This window comes from Cyprinodon variegatus, unplaced genomic scaffold, assembly GCF_000732505.1.
Source record: "Cyprinodon variegatus isolate N-32 unplaced genomic scaffold, C_variegatus-1.0 Scaffold195, whole genome shotgun sequence".
Lineage (NCBI taxonomy): Eukaryota > Metazoa > Chordata > Actinopteri > Cyprinodontiformes > Cyprinodontidae > Cyprinodon > Cyprinodon variegatus.
The window spans coordinates 620075-638132 of record NW_015150648.1 but is presented as its reverse complement, the minus strand read 5'-3'; the positions used below and the strand labels follow the sequence as shown (position 1 = coordinate 638132).

The 18058-nt window shown below is 38.2% G+C and overlaps 1 protein-coding gene across 1 annotated transcript in view; it reads right to left on the bottom strand.

Annotated features, from left to right (window-relative positions):
* Window positions 1-286: 286 nt before the first annotated feature.
* egln1 (egl-9 family hypoxia-inducible factor 1) overlaps window positions 287-18058 on the bottom strand; it is a 30932-nt gene continuing 13160 nt past the window's right edge. The window contains exons 2-5 of the mRNA XM_015379599.1: window positions 10930-11049; window positions 1057-1193; window positions 909-976; window positions 287-832 (exon numbers count right to left, since the gene is read on the bottom strand). Of these exons, the coding sequence (XP_015235085.1) occupies window positions 777-832; window positions 909-976; window positions 1057-1193; window positions 10930-11049 (381 nt within the window). The 3' untranslated portion in view covers window positions 287-776. The remainder of the gene's footprint in view (window positions 833-908; window positions 977-1056; window positions 1194-10929; window positions 11050-18058) is intronic.

The following is an 18058-nucleotide window of genomic DNA, read 5'->3' as shown; positions in this document are numbered from 1 at the left end:
TTTTCATTCATCCACAGGTCCAGAAAAAACAAAACAAACATTGGCACAAATCTGAAGGTGCTCTACACAAAAAGTGTTCTGCAGAGGGCGCCCAGCACTTTGTTTTAAGCAGATCAAAGCAAGCCAGGCTGCATCCCACTCAAAGATAATGTTTATGTAAGTCTCTGAGTAACATTGAATCAGACAGTTCGTGTTACTGAGTGAGAAAAAGAAAACAAGGCCACTAAAACATAGATCCAAGTTACTGCAGAGTTATGAACTCGAACTAAGACTGACGCAGTTTGGGCAGAGAGCAATTGGTTTTTAATCAAATAGCGCCATTCCTGAACTTATTGAACACTAACGTGCATGAAGTAGCTTATTTTAACAACCCATTTGATGCAAGAAAAAAAAAAAACATGAAAAGTTCAACACTGTACCTTTAAGGAATCAATTTAAAACAATCAGGATCTAAAGCTTTTTTTTCCTTTAGTCAGCTCAGCTGTACTGTAGACGCATTCTCTATGAATAAGAGGAGAAAACAAAAAGCATACAATCCCTTTTAGTACAATGTTATGACAATCAATGTCCTCTGGGTCGCCCAGGTTAACCATAAATGAGCTGAGAGTAGTGTATATTTGAATTCTGTTCTCCTTTGTCTTTGTAAATAAAGATCTTACACCCACTCATCAAAACTAACTTGTGTTCCTATGTTAAAAACACACACATGCTCTCTTTAGGCCACTTTCTTAGGATAGAGCACTTGATGGATGTTTGCACGGGACGCAGTCATCCTATTAGCTGGGATCCGATGACTTGTTGAGCTCAACTTTTACTCCCTTTTCTCCTGCACCTGCACACACAGGAAACGGAGGTAAGCCGTGGAAAACAAAGGCTCAGAAACAATCAGAATCTCTGTTGATCCCTACCTGTTAAGTACTTTTCCTTAGCTCTGGCTCGCTCGTCGGCATCAAAATACCACACTGTGATGGCATACCTAGAGAGATAGAAGGAGACGAGGTGAGCCGCAGCTGAACTGAGGGGTTGGGCTGAGTGTGTGCAGACATTGAAGCCGACCTTGTGGAGAAAGCAGGCTGAACCTCGTGAGGGTTCCGTCTGTCTGACCAGAAGAGTAGCAGACGGTCAAATTTTGGCTCTATATCAGCAAACTGGGCCTTTCCTTCAGGGAAGATTCGAAGCAGGCCACCGTGTTCCTGAGAGAGCAGAGTATCACCATTAGACGACAACAAACCAAAGGAGACGCTGAAACTACAAACATCTGAATCAAGAATGTTTGAACAGCAAAAAGAAGCTTTAGTTTATCAATTAGCGGAGTGAAGCTCTGGAACAGCTTGCCTGAAAACATTAAACAATGTAAAAGCATCCAGCAATTCAAAAAAGAATATAAGAAAAGTATTTTTGATGAATACAAAAAAAGAGTAATATACAAAAAGTTGGTATATTGTTTGTCTTACTGTAAATAATTGTCCTTTACCACCATGACACATGTAACTGAGGGGTAGGTCCTAATAAGCTTATGCTTCATCCTTTTTGAAACATGATGCATGTTTGTGAAGCATTTAATGTAAATATTGTTAAATCATATCATGTTTCAAAATACATGAAATTAAATGAAGAATGAAATCCTACAAAAGCTCATTTATTAGGGATGCACGATATAATCGGCCCCCTATCGGTATCGGCCTTAAAACTGAATATCGGACATCGGCCACCCCACCGATATTTAACCCGATATTTGATCAGCTTCTGAGTTTCTAAAGTCTAAAAAAAAAAAAAAAAAAATACTACTTCTTCCTCAAAGACTTCTTTTTTACAGAATTAAAAACTTCTAAAGATGAGGAAAAAAATATTGATACATTAGAATATCACAATATCTTCATATGCTGATATATTGCCGTTTAAAAACACCATATCAATCTCTTTTACTAATGAAATATTGCTATATGTCATCGTTATGCTACGAAATCCCCCGAAAATTAAAGAAATTTTGCCATATTTTTATATGTTGATATATTGACGCGGTATCGATCTATTTTACTAACAAAATCTCACAAGAATTTGCAAAATATCACGAGTTTGTAACAGAACGATGAAATTTCACGAGACTTTGAAAGTAAAATAGATCGATACCGCGTTTTTAAAAATCAATTTGATATCAGCATATGAAAATATATTTGAGTATATTATTTTTCAAAGTGTCAGAAATGGATAACAAAACTGCTATTTTCAATGACTACTTATTTTTGTCAAGCTTTAACATCGGTATCGGTTATTGGCTACATGAGTTTTAAAATATCGGCATATCGGATATCGGCCAAAATCCCAATATCGTGCATCCCTATCATTTATATCCAAAATGTAAGTAAAGCTTATAGATCAGTTACACCTTGTTAAGCGTCCCAGGCTGCTCACTGATTAATTGTGGCTTCCAGATATTGAAAACACAAAGTAATGTTGGAATATAGGGATATCAAACAAGACTAATAATAAAATATGATTTGCAGCATATGAAAGATATGAAGAAAATCAGTCTGCTGCACTGAGGTTGTGTTTTTATTGGTAATCTGAATAAATAACAGTCTGCAGCATTTACATGTTTGTTTTTATTCCTGCCATAATCTTGTAAAATTTCATAGTTAGTCAACCCCTGCAATTTACAATATTCCTTATAGAAAGCCGGCTGTGGGCATCATTATCCAGGAAAGCTCTAAAAACTCAGATTTATTATCACATATCGATATCCACAGTTGGAAAATATTGGATCACCGTTTATGATTAGGATCTGGATTAGAGAGCTCTGATTTTTTTTTTTTTTTGTTCAAGCCTGTTTACTAACCCATAAGGCAGAATGATACCATGATCATTAAAGCAGGTTTCTGCACTTTTTACTGTGTTAATAAGTACAGTCCTGCCTTAACATGACATCAGCATCATCATAAAAACCGTCAACGGAGTGTAGATGTGGTGCATTAACATTTTCTGGGTGATTTTTGTGCTTAATTAGGATTAAAAAAAAACAAAAAGGGGCTCAAACACTAGCAGATGTCATGGCTGCCTACATTATTGTCAATTCTAGAATCTCACTTTGGAGAAAACACCAATGTCTGGTAGTTTATTCCACCCAACTTTCCATTAAAATGCTCAAATACAACATGCCTGGAATCAACTGCATCCAGATTTTAGGGATCTTGAATCTCTCCGGACCCAAAATAGATTTTTAATTTAAAGACCAGAGCTATTCCTCTTTGTAGATCAGGTTAAACTTCCTTGTGGGGGGAATAAGCAACTGTCTGCTGGACATCTGTCATTTTCATTCCTTAGTCATATATTAAGATTACTGAAGAAAAACACTATATCGGTTTTTTCTTCACTGTCGGCCATAATAATCACAATGAACAAATAGCCTCTGGTTAAAATGAGTTTATAAGATAGAAAAAGATTGAATTTTTGGAAGTTATTTATGGACATGCTCATGTAAAAGCTTATAAAGGCAACCATTTTAAAAACCAGATCAAAGAGGAGCGAGAATGTTTAAGGCAGAGCGCTGTCCAAGCCGGAGGGCCAGGAGAAAAGCTCAGGATAGGAAGCAGCAGCAGGGGACGGCTTTCCTGTAGAGGGATAGGAAGAATAACCCACAGGAAAACTGCTCCGGCTGGATAAAGGACCTGGAGAGTGAAAAAGCAGATTGCTGCAAGCCTGTTGCCTAAATTCTCACTTTGCTGATATGATAGGACCCTGCGTTCACACGCAAACCCAGAGTGCTAAAAAGGTGCACGCCCTTTGGTGGGCATGAAATGTTATTCTCATTTGAAATATGTTGACTGGAGGGGAAAACCAGTGGTGTGACTACCAGGAATTAATCAAAACACTGGAACCGCAACAGGACAGATGGACTAAAGACCAAAGGGTTTAACACCAGTTTAACCCTGACGTAATGTGCAGTCTAACTAAGAAAAGGCCAACGCCTCATATTACTAAACTGATTTGGTGTGAGCATCAACACCTGGAGGGTGTTAGGAAAATCTTAGGGCATTAACAGCTCTCTGAATAATAATAAAAAACAAATAAAAACCAAGATGGTGGGTGACAGCAGCCCTGTAGAAAATTCTTTTTGTCTCTTCAGTCTGTCAGACAATGTGCCAAAGTTTGACACCCTCATGACATCTGAGAGAACCTCTCACAAGAGGAAGTCACGTGCTGTCGCTGCAGAAACCAGCAGAGCTGTTATCTTCCTCATCAAGGTTTACAGTAAATCGGACTCATTCTGAAAAATACAGGCTTTATTCACTGCTTAACTGACGGTTAATCATGTGCACTTAAACATGCAGCGCCATGCTAAAGAATTCATTGAAAGGCCACACAGCTCACATATCTTACTGGGATTTTATCAGATTGTCTAACATAACGTAGTGCATAGCTGTGAAGTGAAAGGTACAAAAATAACCTTAGAGTTTAAGATCTCATAAGTAAACATTTGTATTTAGTCGCCTTTACTCTGACATTGCTAAATATAATCCAGTGCAGCCAACTGCCTACACATGTCTCAAAATAAATCCATCACCCCTCGCTTAAGAAAAGAGAAGTGTAAAAAAACTGTAAACCTTAGACTGGATAGTTCAGATAGGTTAGACAAACGGGTTAATAATCTGACAATCAGCTAAAATTCCCCCTGCCGACTCTGAAGGAGCTGCAGAAAAATGAAACTCTGGTGGAAAAAAGAGCAGACATGACAGCCATCAGTGATGCAATCTACTAATCTGCCATTGATGGAAGAATATTGTTGGCAGAAAGTCATAAGAAGTCCTGTCTGCAGTTTTATATAGGCCACAGAGGGGGACAAAGCAGTAACAATTTTAGGTCTACATAAAGAGGCTGTGTGTGAATGTCCACCCTAATCACTGTATAGGGCACTATATAGTGGTTACGCCATTTTAGATGAGTGTCCAAAGGTCGAATAGATGAAAAAGTAGTGGATTGGAAATTTCCCACAATGCACCTTGAAAAGTAGTGACCATCCGTGGTCACTAGACGAGTAGATATGCTTTATGAGGAGAGCTCTCCTCGCAAAGCATAATGGGATTTGTTGTCACAGCGGCTCGTTGTTGGGTACAAATAAAGGCCAATTTATGCTTTTGACGCATAGCCTCTGCAACAGTCAAATCTGTCTCTGTGCTGACTACATGTCGGACAGTCGCAAACCCGTGCAGACCTCATGCGGAAGTGCGCAGACAAAAAGCAGCTGTGAAAGGTCCTTGTTATGCCTTTCTGGATGTCTGTGTGGTTTTCCTTCTCGATTGGGTGCCGAGGAACAACTACAATGGACATCCTAAGCGACCTCCTATGTCTTTTTTCCAACTTCAATAACAGAACCTGTTCCTCTTCGATGTCTAGCAATTCTAGATCCATCTCCGTGACCATGATAGTTTGCAGACGCGCCATTTTTGTTTTGGAAGATAAACATTCCCACAGGCGCCGCCGAAGTTCTCATGATCATCCGCCAAATTTCTTGAGAGTTCTCGAATACACTCTGACCTTGTGCTTTGGCGGGAAACTGCTGTGCTTCCCTAGAAATTCCAGCCCGACAGTGCAGAAGCATACCAGCCAAACTGGTTTGCAACCAGACCCAGGCGACATCTGATGTTTGCGGTTGCAGAAGTATAATCTGCCCTTAACAAAAATGGCGTAAGCACAGTTCACAGAGGCGGAGTCACGTGACCAACTGGAAGCCAAAAATAGTGATCATCTGTCCCAACGGTCAGTTAACCGAGTTCACTATGAAGTCCACTATATAGTTCCTACTCTATTTAGTGATTGAGGGATTTATGGGTCAGGGCGGACATTCGGACACAGCCCCACTGTAGATCACCCTAAATGCACCATTCCAACTGTGAAACATGGCGGCTGGCATCATTACTCTTTGTTAAATTTATTTAGATTGAATGGCAGATAGATGGACCTAATCTTAGAAGAAAACCTTAACCAGACTAGAGATTGGGTGAGTAGTGGACCTTCCAGCATAGAGCTCCAACATAGAACTGCACTGGGTCAAAGCAAAACTATTCATGTTTAAGTGGCCTAGTCAAAGTCCACAACTAAATCTAGTAGTAAATCTTTGGTAAGACCTGAAATCTGTCTTTAAAGACACTTTCAAGCCAATGTGACTGACCTTTAATGTCTATAATCGTTAAAGGTTCCACCAATTATAGGTATTTTGTTTTAGCTGGAATGGTTCTAGTAGTTAATAATATCAAAATATTAATAAAATATTGTTTATTTTCCCCAATAGATTTAGAAGTGCTTCATAGAAGTTCACATGTAACCCCCGGCTCACACCGACTCCGGTCTTACCGTTGCGGTGCGGTGGGTGCGGCGCCGCAGTGATTCCAAGTCATTAAAAAGACGAAAACCTCTCTCACCGGCTGCTGAACTGTCCGGCTGCGGTTACCGAGACACTTCGGCGCTGCAGAAAATTCAGCAAGAAAGCTATGCTTGCGGCGTGCCGGAGCCCTCCGCAACAAGCTCTCGCAAATATCCTTATTTGGGCCGTGTTATCGCGTGAAGTTACGTGAACTCTAGTGAACTTCTGTTCTCGCGAGTTAAATCTCCGGACCTGTTGCCGGAGCCGCAGAGCCGCACCCCACCGTAGTCAAAAGGGCGGTGTGAGAGGGGGTGTGCGGGAGTTGCGGTCTCCGTCGGCTCAGTAACCACACCGGAGCCAGTGTGAGCAAGGGGTAAGCCTCCCTCATTATGGAATTTAAATGCTTCAGTTTCAAATTCTTTATACAAGTTGAAGGTTCTCTCAGTTGTCTTGCAGCTTTAAATAGTTTGTAAAGCAGCAGCACAGCTCACCAAAGATGTGGTCGGGTTAATAAGAGACCAAATGACAATGGTTCATTTGTCAACAGTGTTCCAGATCAGTCAGGGGATGATGCATGGGCCTTACAGATATAATGCAACACCTTCAATTAGTTGACACCACCCACACTGTAACCGTTGCAGGGAAAGGATTTACATAGGGTTAATACAGGAATGAGTAACTCTATTTTAATGTTTTTTAATGCTCTTAGAAATAATTTTAATGCCATCAACAAGAACCCATGACTCTCATATATATATATATATATACAACACGGCAAAATCTTTCGTCATCTTTACCGTCGACAGGAAGTAGCCGTGTCCCGAAATCCTTGTTTTCCTGTCACTTTTGTTGAAAATTGCTTTTTCCCCCCATTCTCTAGCTTTTTCACATTGAGCTTCTTTTCAAAACGTATGTCTTTACGATCAACTTGAAGCGGAACCATCTATCTATCTATATATATATATATCTATATCTATAGATATAGATCTATATATAGGCCAATATTTATATTTTTTTATTTATTTATGTCTAAATAAAGCATTTTAAATGCCACTATAATCATGTTTAATGAGTTTTATTGCCAATTAAGGCCTTAATTTAAAAAAATTATAATTTAATGACTTAATGCTTTTTGATGACCCGTGGAAAGCCCTGTTACAATACAGATAAACAAGGAAACTTGGCGTCTCTTGACCAAGTCTGAAAAAAAAAGTGGGAAGATTAAGAAAAGTAATAAATCAAAATGAATGGATCTAAGCCACATCATTTGTTTGCCGTTTCAAGGTGCATAGGTCATAAAGGAAGCCGATGTATTGACATAAAAATCCAAGTCAAATCCACAACCTCAAAGTCAAAATGAGTTAAGACAGCAGGAGAATAAACATGCAGAACACTAATTAAATTTGGAACCAACTTGAAAGTTTATCATAAAATTAAAAAAGGAAAATTGTCTAAAGATAAACATAAGTAAATGCTCTTTCTTCTACCTCCTAATATACATTTTCTACTGAATATCAGTCTGCTGTTACTGTTTGAAACCAAAATCCTTGTTTATGCTAACAATCTTAGCCAATAAAGCTAATTGTAATGGTTAATGATTTAGCATAATTGAAAAGTGACCAAAATATGACTGGTTTGTAAAGGGTCAGAAGATCATGATTGTCTAATTAACTGATACAATAAATAGTCATAAGTGACGTGTAAATTATTAAACACTACTTTATCTAATCGTTGGGAGTTTGTTTTTTTTAAACTACTAAGACTTTGTTTTTTTGTTTTTTTTTTTTACAATCTTTACTATGATCCAGCTTCAACAGGTGGAGTAAGGTATTTTAGGGCTGCAACTAACAATTACTTTGCAAATTGATTAATCCGTCATTTATTTTTTCGATTAATCGATTAATAATCAGATAGCCAAAGGTTTCTTAAAAAAGACATTTTATGAAATTAAACCAAGTTAAACTAAAACTTTTCCACTTGAGTGCTGGATCGAGAATATTGAAAGAGAAAATGTTAAATGCAAAATGCTTTACATATTTTTATTTTTTTTTTTTACAATTTTGATATAATAACTGCTCTAAGTGGGTCGTTCTGTCAACTAAAGGCACGTTTTAGAATCTCTCTACTCCAGTTAATGATGAATTGATTACTAAATTAGTAGCCGATCATTTCAATAATCGATTAATCACGATTAATCTGATTTATTGTATCAGCCCTAATGCATTTCTTCAAATATACTAATCATGTGTCTAATATACATTGTGGCTTTACAACTTTTTTTTTTTTTTGCTTAAGACAGAGAACAAACAACAAAACATAAAATATCCTTGCAAAGATATCTGTGGTATATTACAAAGAGTAACTTGTCTTAAATGCATAAAAATACATATATGCGCATCTATATGAACCCTCTTCCTTTTTTCCTTTTATATTTATAATATTAGAGTTAGAAGCTGCAAAGTTTAAAAATATCAGCCATCTTCAGGATCGACCAGGTTTAAATCAGTGTTTTTATTAAATGCAGCAAAATATTTTCAAATGCCTTCTGCTATCCTTCAGCATTTAAGTTACTCTTTCCTAGGGGTGTAAATAATAATAGTTTTGTATCGATGCATCGATCCAACAGCCGACAATCCGATGCATCGATTCATGTATTTTTTTTCCTCCGGTCTATTTTTATCCATTTGCTCCTGGGCGTAATTCTCCCTCCCGTGCTGCGGTGGTGCTAAACCTATTTTACCCTCCTACCGCACTTCCTGGTTATATTACAGCAGTTTGTTGCAGTGAGCTTGACACAGACATTTTTGATTTATGCTAAATATTAAAGCGTGGTCTGTGCTACACACTGTGGATCTAGATACGGCCGAGGCGGTGAGGAAGTGGGGACGAGTTTAGTCCGACGACGGAGGGACATGAGGGCCAAAAAGAGCGGAGATCCAGGTGGAAAAAGGGGCCCAGCGTTCTCGCGCACCTCGCTCTTCTAGCGGGTCAAACTTTACGAGTTGTTTTTCGCAATTTCAGTCATAAAAAAGAAAAAACAAGCCGGCCTCCTGTCTGCGGCACTGTCTGCAGTCAGCTACAATTTGGGAGAGGTGCAGCGGAGCGTCTGTGGTGGGGGCGGGACGTCTGGAGCCGAGGTATTGCATTGCACTCATTGCACTGATTTTGTGCAGTATTTTTTGATGCAAGGCCTTTCAGAATCTTTTTCAGTGAATGAGTTGGAGTACAACTTTTTAATTCTGTTATTTTCTGTTGTTTCTCAAAAAAAAAAAATGCATGACGATATTACAGCTTTCATTGATTTATGTCAAATTTGAAACCTTGTCTAGCCGGTAAGGTAAAAAAAACAAAAAAAAATTACCAATTAATCGAATCGAATCGTGGTGTATTCCTGAGTATCGAAAATAATCGAATTGTTGGGTCAGGAAATCGATACTGAATCGAATCGCCTTGATTGATGTGATTTACACCCCTTCTCTTCCATTAGTAAATTTAACAGCATTTGTTTAAACCACTGTACCGCATGTGGTGTTGTAATTTTCCTCTGCTGAAGTGCAATACATTTCTTAGAAAAGAACGGGCTTAGTTCCAGAAACAGCTTCTTGTTTTTATCGAGTATGTCTTCCTGGATATATGCCTAGAATAAAAAGATTGATGGAAAAGGTTTTAAAGTATTTTTTTTTTAACTGAAGCTTCCCAAAACTTGCGTGTATAATTTAACATTTCCAGAAACAGTGGGATGATGTGTCTCTGCTCTCAGTAGATTTTGTACATATATCCAGGTTATTTGTGTTAGACGAGCTCTTTATAAACTCACCACATATTTTTGACCCATTCATTTTAATCTGGTCACTGTGGTCTCTGAGTCAGCACAAGCTTTTTTCAATCACGATCATCAACTTCCCACTGCAGATCCTTATTCAGACCAACCAGCCGTCAGGCTCTAAAAATCAGAACTGATCCTCTTCTTGCAGCATATTTTTTATTTCACTGGTTTTGTTTTAGTTATATTTTTTTTCTTCTAAATTCTCAATTAGAGATATTTAAACTATATTTTTTATTTAAAGTTAATTGAAATGTAATTTTTCAAAGCAGATCATTATACTTGAATCTGGTATTTATCTTGGATTTGCTTTTCCTGACGAAAAGTCTTGGTTGCCCAATAACCAGCTATAAAAAACCTCACTCTTGCCTTCTATTTATGATAATTTTATACCTAAGCTCAGAAACATAATGCATTGTTTACTTTAGAAGAACAGCATTATTTTTAGCTATTTTAAACATTCCCCTCAAAAAATTAAATAGCTAAAAAAATTATCAGAGTATCTCATATAACCAGCAAACTTGAATGAGTTCACCATCTCTTCCCTTCAATTTTTTTCTTTCCCCTTATTTCTAACTGACAGTTTTACTCAAAAGCTATTCTCAGTAATAATAATAAAAAAAACATTCAATCCATTCATTCTGATTCTGTAATTCAACCTACATTTTTGGAGCACTTTCTTAAAAATCAGCTTGCAGAAAAAGAAAGTTCTTTAAATCAACTCTTTTCTCAGACTTTACTCTCATACCTTGGCATTCCAATCTCTGTTAAGGTAATATATGCATGTGACGCAGCGTCCGTCGCCATTGGGATTATCCACATGGCGCACATAACCAGTTCCGTTTCCCGGGTAACAGGCCACCATTGCCTGAGGAGGGAGATAGAGATGGAAAAATGTGATTAGTATAAACAGACTCACAGTGAAACAAGCACGCTTCTACTGTCACTAACCTTCTAACGGACATTAAGTTGGAAAGTGAAGGGAAAACGAGTTCAAGAGTGAATGAAACTCAAGTCAACCTGTTCAAACAGTAAACGTAAATTAAATAAAAATGGAAATAAGCAGAGGCCGGATTCACACCGCCTGCCCTATAATACCCCTTCTGAATCATGTGAGAACATAAACCAGGAATATTGTGCTGCATGATAACTTCCCTTTGCCCTTTCCTGCTGTTATAAGACTTCCACGATCTGCTGACAGTTGGCTGTGAAACCCACTAGCTCTTGTATACTTCTTGGAGTAAACAGAAAACTGGCACTCTGTAGAAAATACCCCTCGATGAAAAGGAAAAGCACCAGAGGTAATTCCAACATCCTGGACTAACAGGAAAAACATACATTTTTAAAATAGGAAAAAAACAAGTAACATTTTTCTTCCTGGGTGTTTGAAACAAGAAGCTTGCTTTAGGAATCAAATAAAAAATACATAATAAAGTCTCAGTATCAGAGGGCTCTTAAGAGTGTTTTTAAACCTTCCATTTCTTTCATCACATTATTGAATACCCTCCCATATATCATAACCGTCAAATTCAAAATGGTACAACAGCAGTAGTTTGATGTTTTTCCAGGTATCTGTTGGATAAAAAAAAGTCAGACATCTCAGTCCAGAAATGTGCAGTTCTAGAGACGGCTAAGATACTGTGAAGAACCTTCAAACTCCCAGGCCTCTGGTAGAGAACCAGAGCCTGAAGAAGATTTCCCCGCCCTCAAGCACCAGGGGTTTGGTGAGCGAGCAGTTTGGTGTAGACACACAAAAAATAACTGTATAATTGATCCAGAGTTATTTGCATCATTTGCATTTTTACAAATGTATTAAAATTGGCAGAAATTTCAAAAAGGAACGTCTGAGATCTAACCGTAACATCCTAAATATAACAGTTCATTTGCGCCCCTGACCTTATGGCTACAATAAACTCTTAAACACACCTTATTATACATCATTTACATTTTTTAAAGAAATGCAGGGATAATGATTAACAGTTTATAGATCTCAGATCCAGGCTCAGATCTTAGAAAACACAGCAAAAATTGCAACATTTCCTATTTTAATATAGGCCACTAAATCAGTCAGCTAGTGCTCCCGTTGCATACCAAACAGTACCACAAGTGTAATTTAAATACTTACACTTAAAATTATTCTTTTAGGTTTATTTATTTTACCAACAGGTTTCTTGAGTTTGGAATTAAATTCTTTTTGCAGTGGGCTAGCCAAAGACTTCAATCGGACGGAGAATCAGTGGAGAGAAGTAAAAATTAGGGTGATGGCAAAGGAGGCTTTCAAATCTCACACTTAAAGCTCATGAGATAAAGCTTCCATTTATCAACGGAAACATGGAAAACGCTGCTTGGCAAATATAAAAAAACATTTTTTAAGGAAAAAATAAAAATTTTGTTTTTTCTCTCGGAACTGAGTAAACAGTTTTGGATGGAATAAGTTTGTTTTTAAACTGATACTGTTTTTATTGCTTAATTTCCATCATAAAGATGCTCGTTTCCATTGAGGAACAAACATTTAGATTTGATTTTTTTTGGGGGGGATCCGTCCAAATCCGTCTCATCTTTCAGCCAGCTGACAAGCAGTGCGCAGCAACAAGGGGTCTTGCTGCTCCATGCTTCATCGAGCTGGAGAAAAACTCTGCTGCCTCTGTTTTACACAACTGGGTGGAAACTGATATAAAGGACTGAACATTTTAATGGTTTTGAGATCGTTTAAAACTGCTGCATACGCTGAAGTATTAACCTGGCTGAATACAGCAACAGTGTCTGAGCTGAAAGTGGATCTGAGGTGACCGGTAAACATGCACCAACAGAAGCAGATCAGCCCTCATACACAGCAGCATCAACACAGTGATACGGTGGAGAAAAGGCAAGTTGGGCCACATTCTTTCAGGAACTTGCATCAACATAAACCATAGCAACATTATTATAAACTCCCGAAGCAGAGTAAACCTCTTCACAATTTGTTCTTCAATAGGTGTGTGAATATTTGGATGCAAAAGGAAAATGTCTGCAGAAATGAAAAGACAAGTTAGGAAAAAAAAAAAAAAAAAAAAAAAACTCCATTTAAAAGTTGCAGTCTTTGACATCACATGTGCGCCACAATCTTGTTTTCCTGCGCATCTGATCTGAGCTGCTTGCGTCTGTCGGCATTGTGCTTACATCTACGGAGATGCAGGTTACCACTGGAATGCACGATATCAGGGCCTTCAAAGGTTGAAAACAACAGAACTCCAACGTAAAGAGGAGGGAGGCGGGGGATGCCTCCTCTGGTCCTTTAACATAAAAAAAAAAAAAAAGATGAGGTGATCCTGGAAATAACTGAGTGAGGCTCACGCATAGCCGACAAAAGGACTTCCTGTGTGTAAGACGCAATGGTTTGCTTTTCTGTTTGTTTTGGTGAGTTAAATAGCAACGCAGAGAAAGAGGGAGAGGGGCACAGACAGCGAAAGCAGAGGGGTGGAGCTGCAGCTCACAGGGAGGAATGAACTGCTGTAAACTTTGACTCCTGGCCTCCCTCCAGAGAGAGCACTATTTTAATGGTTGTGCTACGTGCAGAGCGTGAGGAAGGTTGGATTATCCTCCGCTGTGTCACCCCTCCCACTCTTAACTGCTGGGCTCACCCTACCAGACTCGAGATGGGTCAAGTGTGGATTCAGATGTGTGTGAGGGGTGTGTGGGTCGACTTAAGGTGACAGAGAGAACTTCAGCGGACATAGCAGTTTCGCCTTCCTCTGTCCTTCTAGCGGAAGCTCGGCGTCTTCTCTTAAATCTCCAGCTACAGAAGGAAAACTTTTCTTCTTCAGACTTATTTTAAAAAAAAGGATGAAAAGCATGCCAAGATTTTATGACCTATAAGTTTTTGGATTGACTAAAAATAGAAAAAAAAAAACAGAAGGGCACACAATGGAAGTGTGTTGTACTTTATTCACAGAAAATACATCACATAGAGCTATTGTGTAGATGTGCCAACCTTGAATGAAGTGCTGTTTATTTCCAGTTTGCCTTTCATGTGTTCTGGTCATGAGAACCTAACAAGCTGAAGCACACAGAAGAAACACATCTTAAAGTCCTTATTCAGGTGAGAGCAAAAACCTCCAAAAAAAAGATGTGACATATATACCAAAAACGACAGAAGGGTCACTACTGTTTATAATCGGAGAGGTTTTGGATGCATAGATTATTTTTTAAAGCCGCCTTTAAACTTATCCCTCTCTGCTCCTGACCTTTTAAAAATCATTTGAGCTCCCATTTTTTCAGCCACCCACTCTTCCGCGTTCCTCTGTGGCCCTCATTAAGCGGCTGACCTTGCTCCTCATGTTGTTTGTTTACATTCCACAAGCACAGCTTCAGAGGCCAACTGGCGTTTACGTGCAGAGAACAGGAGGAACGGAGGTCACCAAACCGGGCTCTGAGGGGCCATCAATGAGGCTAGAAGGGGCTCCATTTTATTACTCACTACAAACATGAAAATACTAAATAAAATAATGCAGTGTTTACACAACACATTTAAAAGGTTTGGACCTTTTGGTATCCAGGATTTTACAGGTTCAGGACCAAAACATTATGTGGTATTTAAAGTCAACTTAAATATCCTGGTAGCATGTTTCTTCTCAGTACTTTTATAATTCAGTCAAAACAAAACACGTTTGGAAAAAATAATCCAGTAAAAGGTTAAGTGCTTTAAAGAGAAGCAAGTTTAAGTACGAAGGGATAAATGAGCTAAAACATTCAGGCAGCTGGTTGGCAAACAGCCCTGTAGCTGAATAAGAAGATTTTAAGTGTTTCTGAGCCAAAAGGAAAAGTTTTCCAGAGTTACTCATAAAGCTTAAGGCTAATAACTTGGATTTAGAGATTTCTGTAAAGCTAGCCACTTGGTGCTCTTAGCCAGGGCTTTCATTGTAGAGAAAACCTTTGCATTATTTAGGAGAATATATATATATATATATATATATATATATATATATATATATATATATATATATATATATTTAAATATATTTTGGACTTTATTAAACTGATTCAATATTTCTGTATATAAGTTGCTTGTATAAAGATCTACATAAATAGATAAATAATAAAGAGCAGAATCCATTAATACAAAATCCTACATTTATTTTAATGTATTTTTAAGATAACCTGATTACTGGTCTGGTATCACGTCATCTACATCCACTGTGGTGATTGATGGACTGAGGTGGGGCGAAGCGGAAAAGCTGAAAAGGATCTGCTCACTTCACAGGAGAGATCCCAATCCAAACACGGAGCACAAACAGTTTTAGACTGAGACCTTGTAGCAAGAATGAGTGTGGGAATCAAGACAGTTGGAGGAACTCTCCGTTTCTTCTGACATTTTTGCCTACAACGAGTAGGGCTGGGTACCGAACATCGGTTCTTTTATGGTACCGACCGAAATGCTTCGGTTCTACAGAGTATCCAAACATGCCTCGTCTTTCGGTACCAAGTCTCTGTGATTGGCTGTAACACTTAACGTGATTGCGTCATCCGGGTAAAATATATAGTTGGTCGCGCCTACAGCCAGGGCTCATGTGTATCTGTTGTGAACTGGTTGTGAGCGTTGTGGAACCCCTTTAAAATGCCCCCCTAGGTCAAAAGTGTGGCTTCACTTTATTAAGACTGATGCCAATAGTGCGCAATGCAATACATTGTGCACAGAAACAATTGAAGAGCAGAAAGTTGCTCAGTGTTTGACTGCAAGAAGAGCGGACCGCAGCCGGCGCGACCATCCTCCTCTCAGCAGCCCGTGGGCGGAGCAAAGCCAGAGCTGAATGAAACATGCTGCTTTTACACCGGACGCAGCAGGAGCAGCAAAATCGCTCCCTTTTTGCTGCTTGTACCAGCTTCTGACGCGTGGCTGAAGCAGCTTTGCTGCTCTGGCTCTCTGACGCGCGTAGGGGGGAACGACTCTATCCTTTATTTGCCTTGCAGCTATATTTGCTGTGATCAGTGGGAATAAAGTAGTTTTATTATGTTTTTAAGTGGGAAAATCCACCTGAAAACTTAATCAGTGCAGTCAGTTCATCCAGATTTACCATCCTGCCTTCCAATACTATTTCTGTCGGAGCCGCTCAGACCCCCACATACCGGCTGTGCACTGTCAGTAGGAATCCCATTCAAAGGGCTTGTTTGTCTTCTGAGAAAGCAGACATGTTAATTTTTCTAAAGAAAAACTGCTAAGTAAAAAGGTCCTCACATTGTAACAGTGAATATTAGACACCGACTTGTTTGCAACTGTTCTTCTTCACTGAAATTTGTTTTTTTATGTAAGAGGAAAAATGAAAATGGAAAAATCAGAGCTTAAAATAAAACTCAAGATTTGTACTTTATCATGTTGTGTAATTTTCTTTTTCTTCGAATTGATATTATAAAACTGGTATCGAAAAAAGTTTTGTCCAGGAACGGGTATCGAAGTGAAGGTATCGGTATTGGTACCGGCACCGGAAATTTTTGAACAATACCCAGCCCTAACATCGAGTTATTTTGCTCCTTTATTGTTCACAGCTGGATGTAAACAGTGAAAGGACGTTTAATAGCACAAGCAATAGTTTTTGAATTTTCACTTCCAGGTTCTATTTAAATGTTGATATCAAACACCATCTTTATGCAAAATATAAAGCCAGAAGCTGATTTCAGTACGCTGCTTAAGATTAACTTCCAATTTCAATCAATCATTAATGAATCCTGGAGGACACTTTGAATAGTTTCGATCTCTAATTCTTCCACATTCAATTCAATTAAAAAAATACAGAAAAAAGAAAATCAGGTTAGATGCATTTCCATCCACTGGGGTGAGTTAGTCAATTACTTCATAAACTGAGCTGTAATAAACAGGAAACAGAGGTAGCAAACAAACTGGGATCATACATCAGTAACGGAACAAGGTTTTAATAAAGGTGTTGCAAGTTACAAGTGTTTCTTCTTTCATCGTGTCAGTGATGTTATATGCCATACAAAGAGGTCAAGAGAAATGGGACTCTAATGGGCCGATCAGTCATGTCAGGTAGAACGTATTCCACAAATGTGTTTTTATTTTTTGCAAAAAACACCTAAAATGAGTAAAACATTTGTAAAATTTAGTAAGTTGCTTGGAATTTTGAAGATCTTCTAATCCGATAACTCATAAAAAATGTGACGGAAATTAGTCATTTATTCTTATTAAGAAAAGTGTGACTAAGGCTCATCAAAAGGAGATAGTCTGACGCATAAGAGCTATTATTAGCATGTTGTATTTGTGTTACTCTAAGGGTGGAAAATGAAAAATATGTACAATATAATCAGTCATTTGCTGCTTCTCTCATGCTCTGATAGCCTGGCCCGTCAGTGGATAGCTGGGCGTGTCTTGGTAGGTTTACAGAAAGGCTACAATATATCACAACATAAATATTACCTGTACCACATTTATGAGAATTACAGCATGTTTCAAGGCACTGTGCTTCTCTATTTTATGCTATACTCATACTAATCTTTAGCCAATTACTTCAACAGGAACCAGCCAGACCTCATTAACTTAATATAATCTAAGTAAACTGACCCAACTTCTCTATAACTTCATTCAAAACCTCAATATTGACATTTATTACTATGAATTCTACCGGGTTTATACAGGAATGAGTAACTCTAATTTAATGTTTTGTGATGCTCTTAGAAATAATTTTAATGCCATCAACAAGTAGCCATGACACTCATATATATATATTAGGGGTGGAACGGTTCACAAAATCCATGGTTCGGTTCGATTCACGGTTTCTGGTCACGGTTTTCGGTCGATTTAATACATGTTGATTGTTAAACTGAAATTCCATAAAAAATTATGAAATTAATGAAAAAATCTCCCTAAAAATAATGGATTGTAATTATTT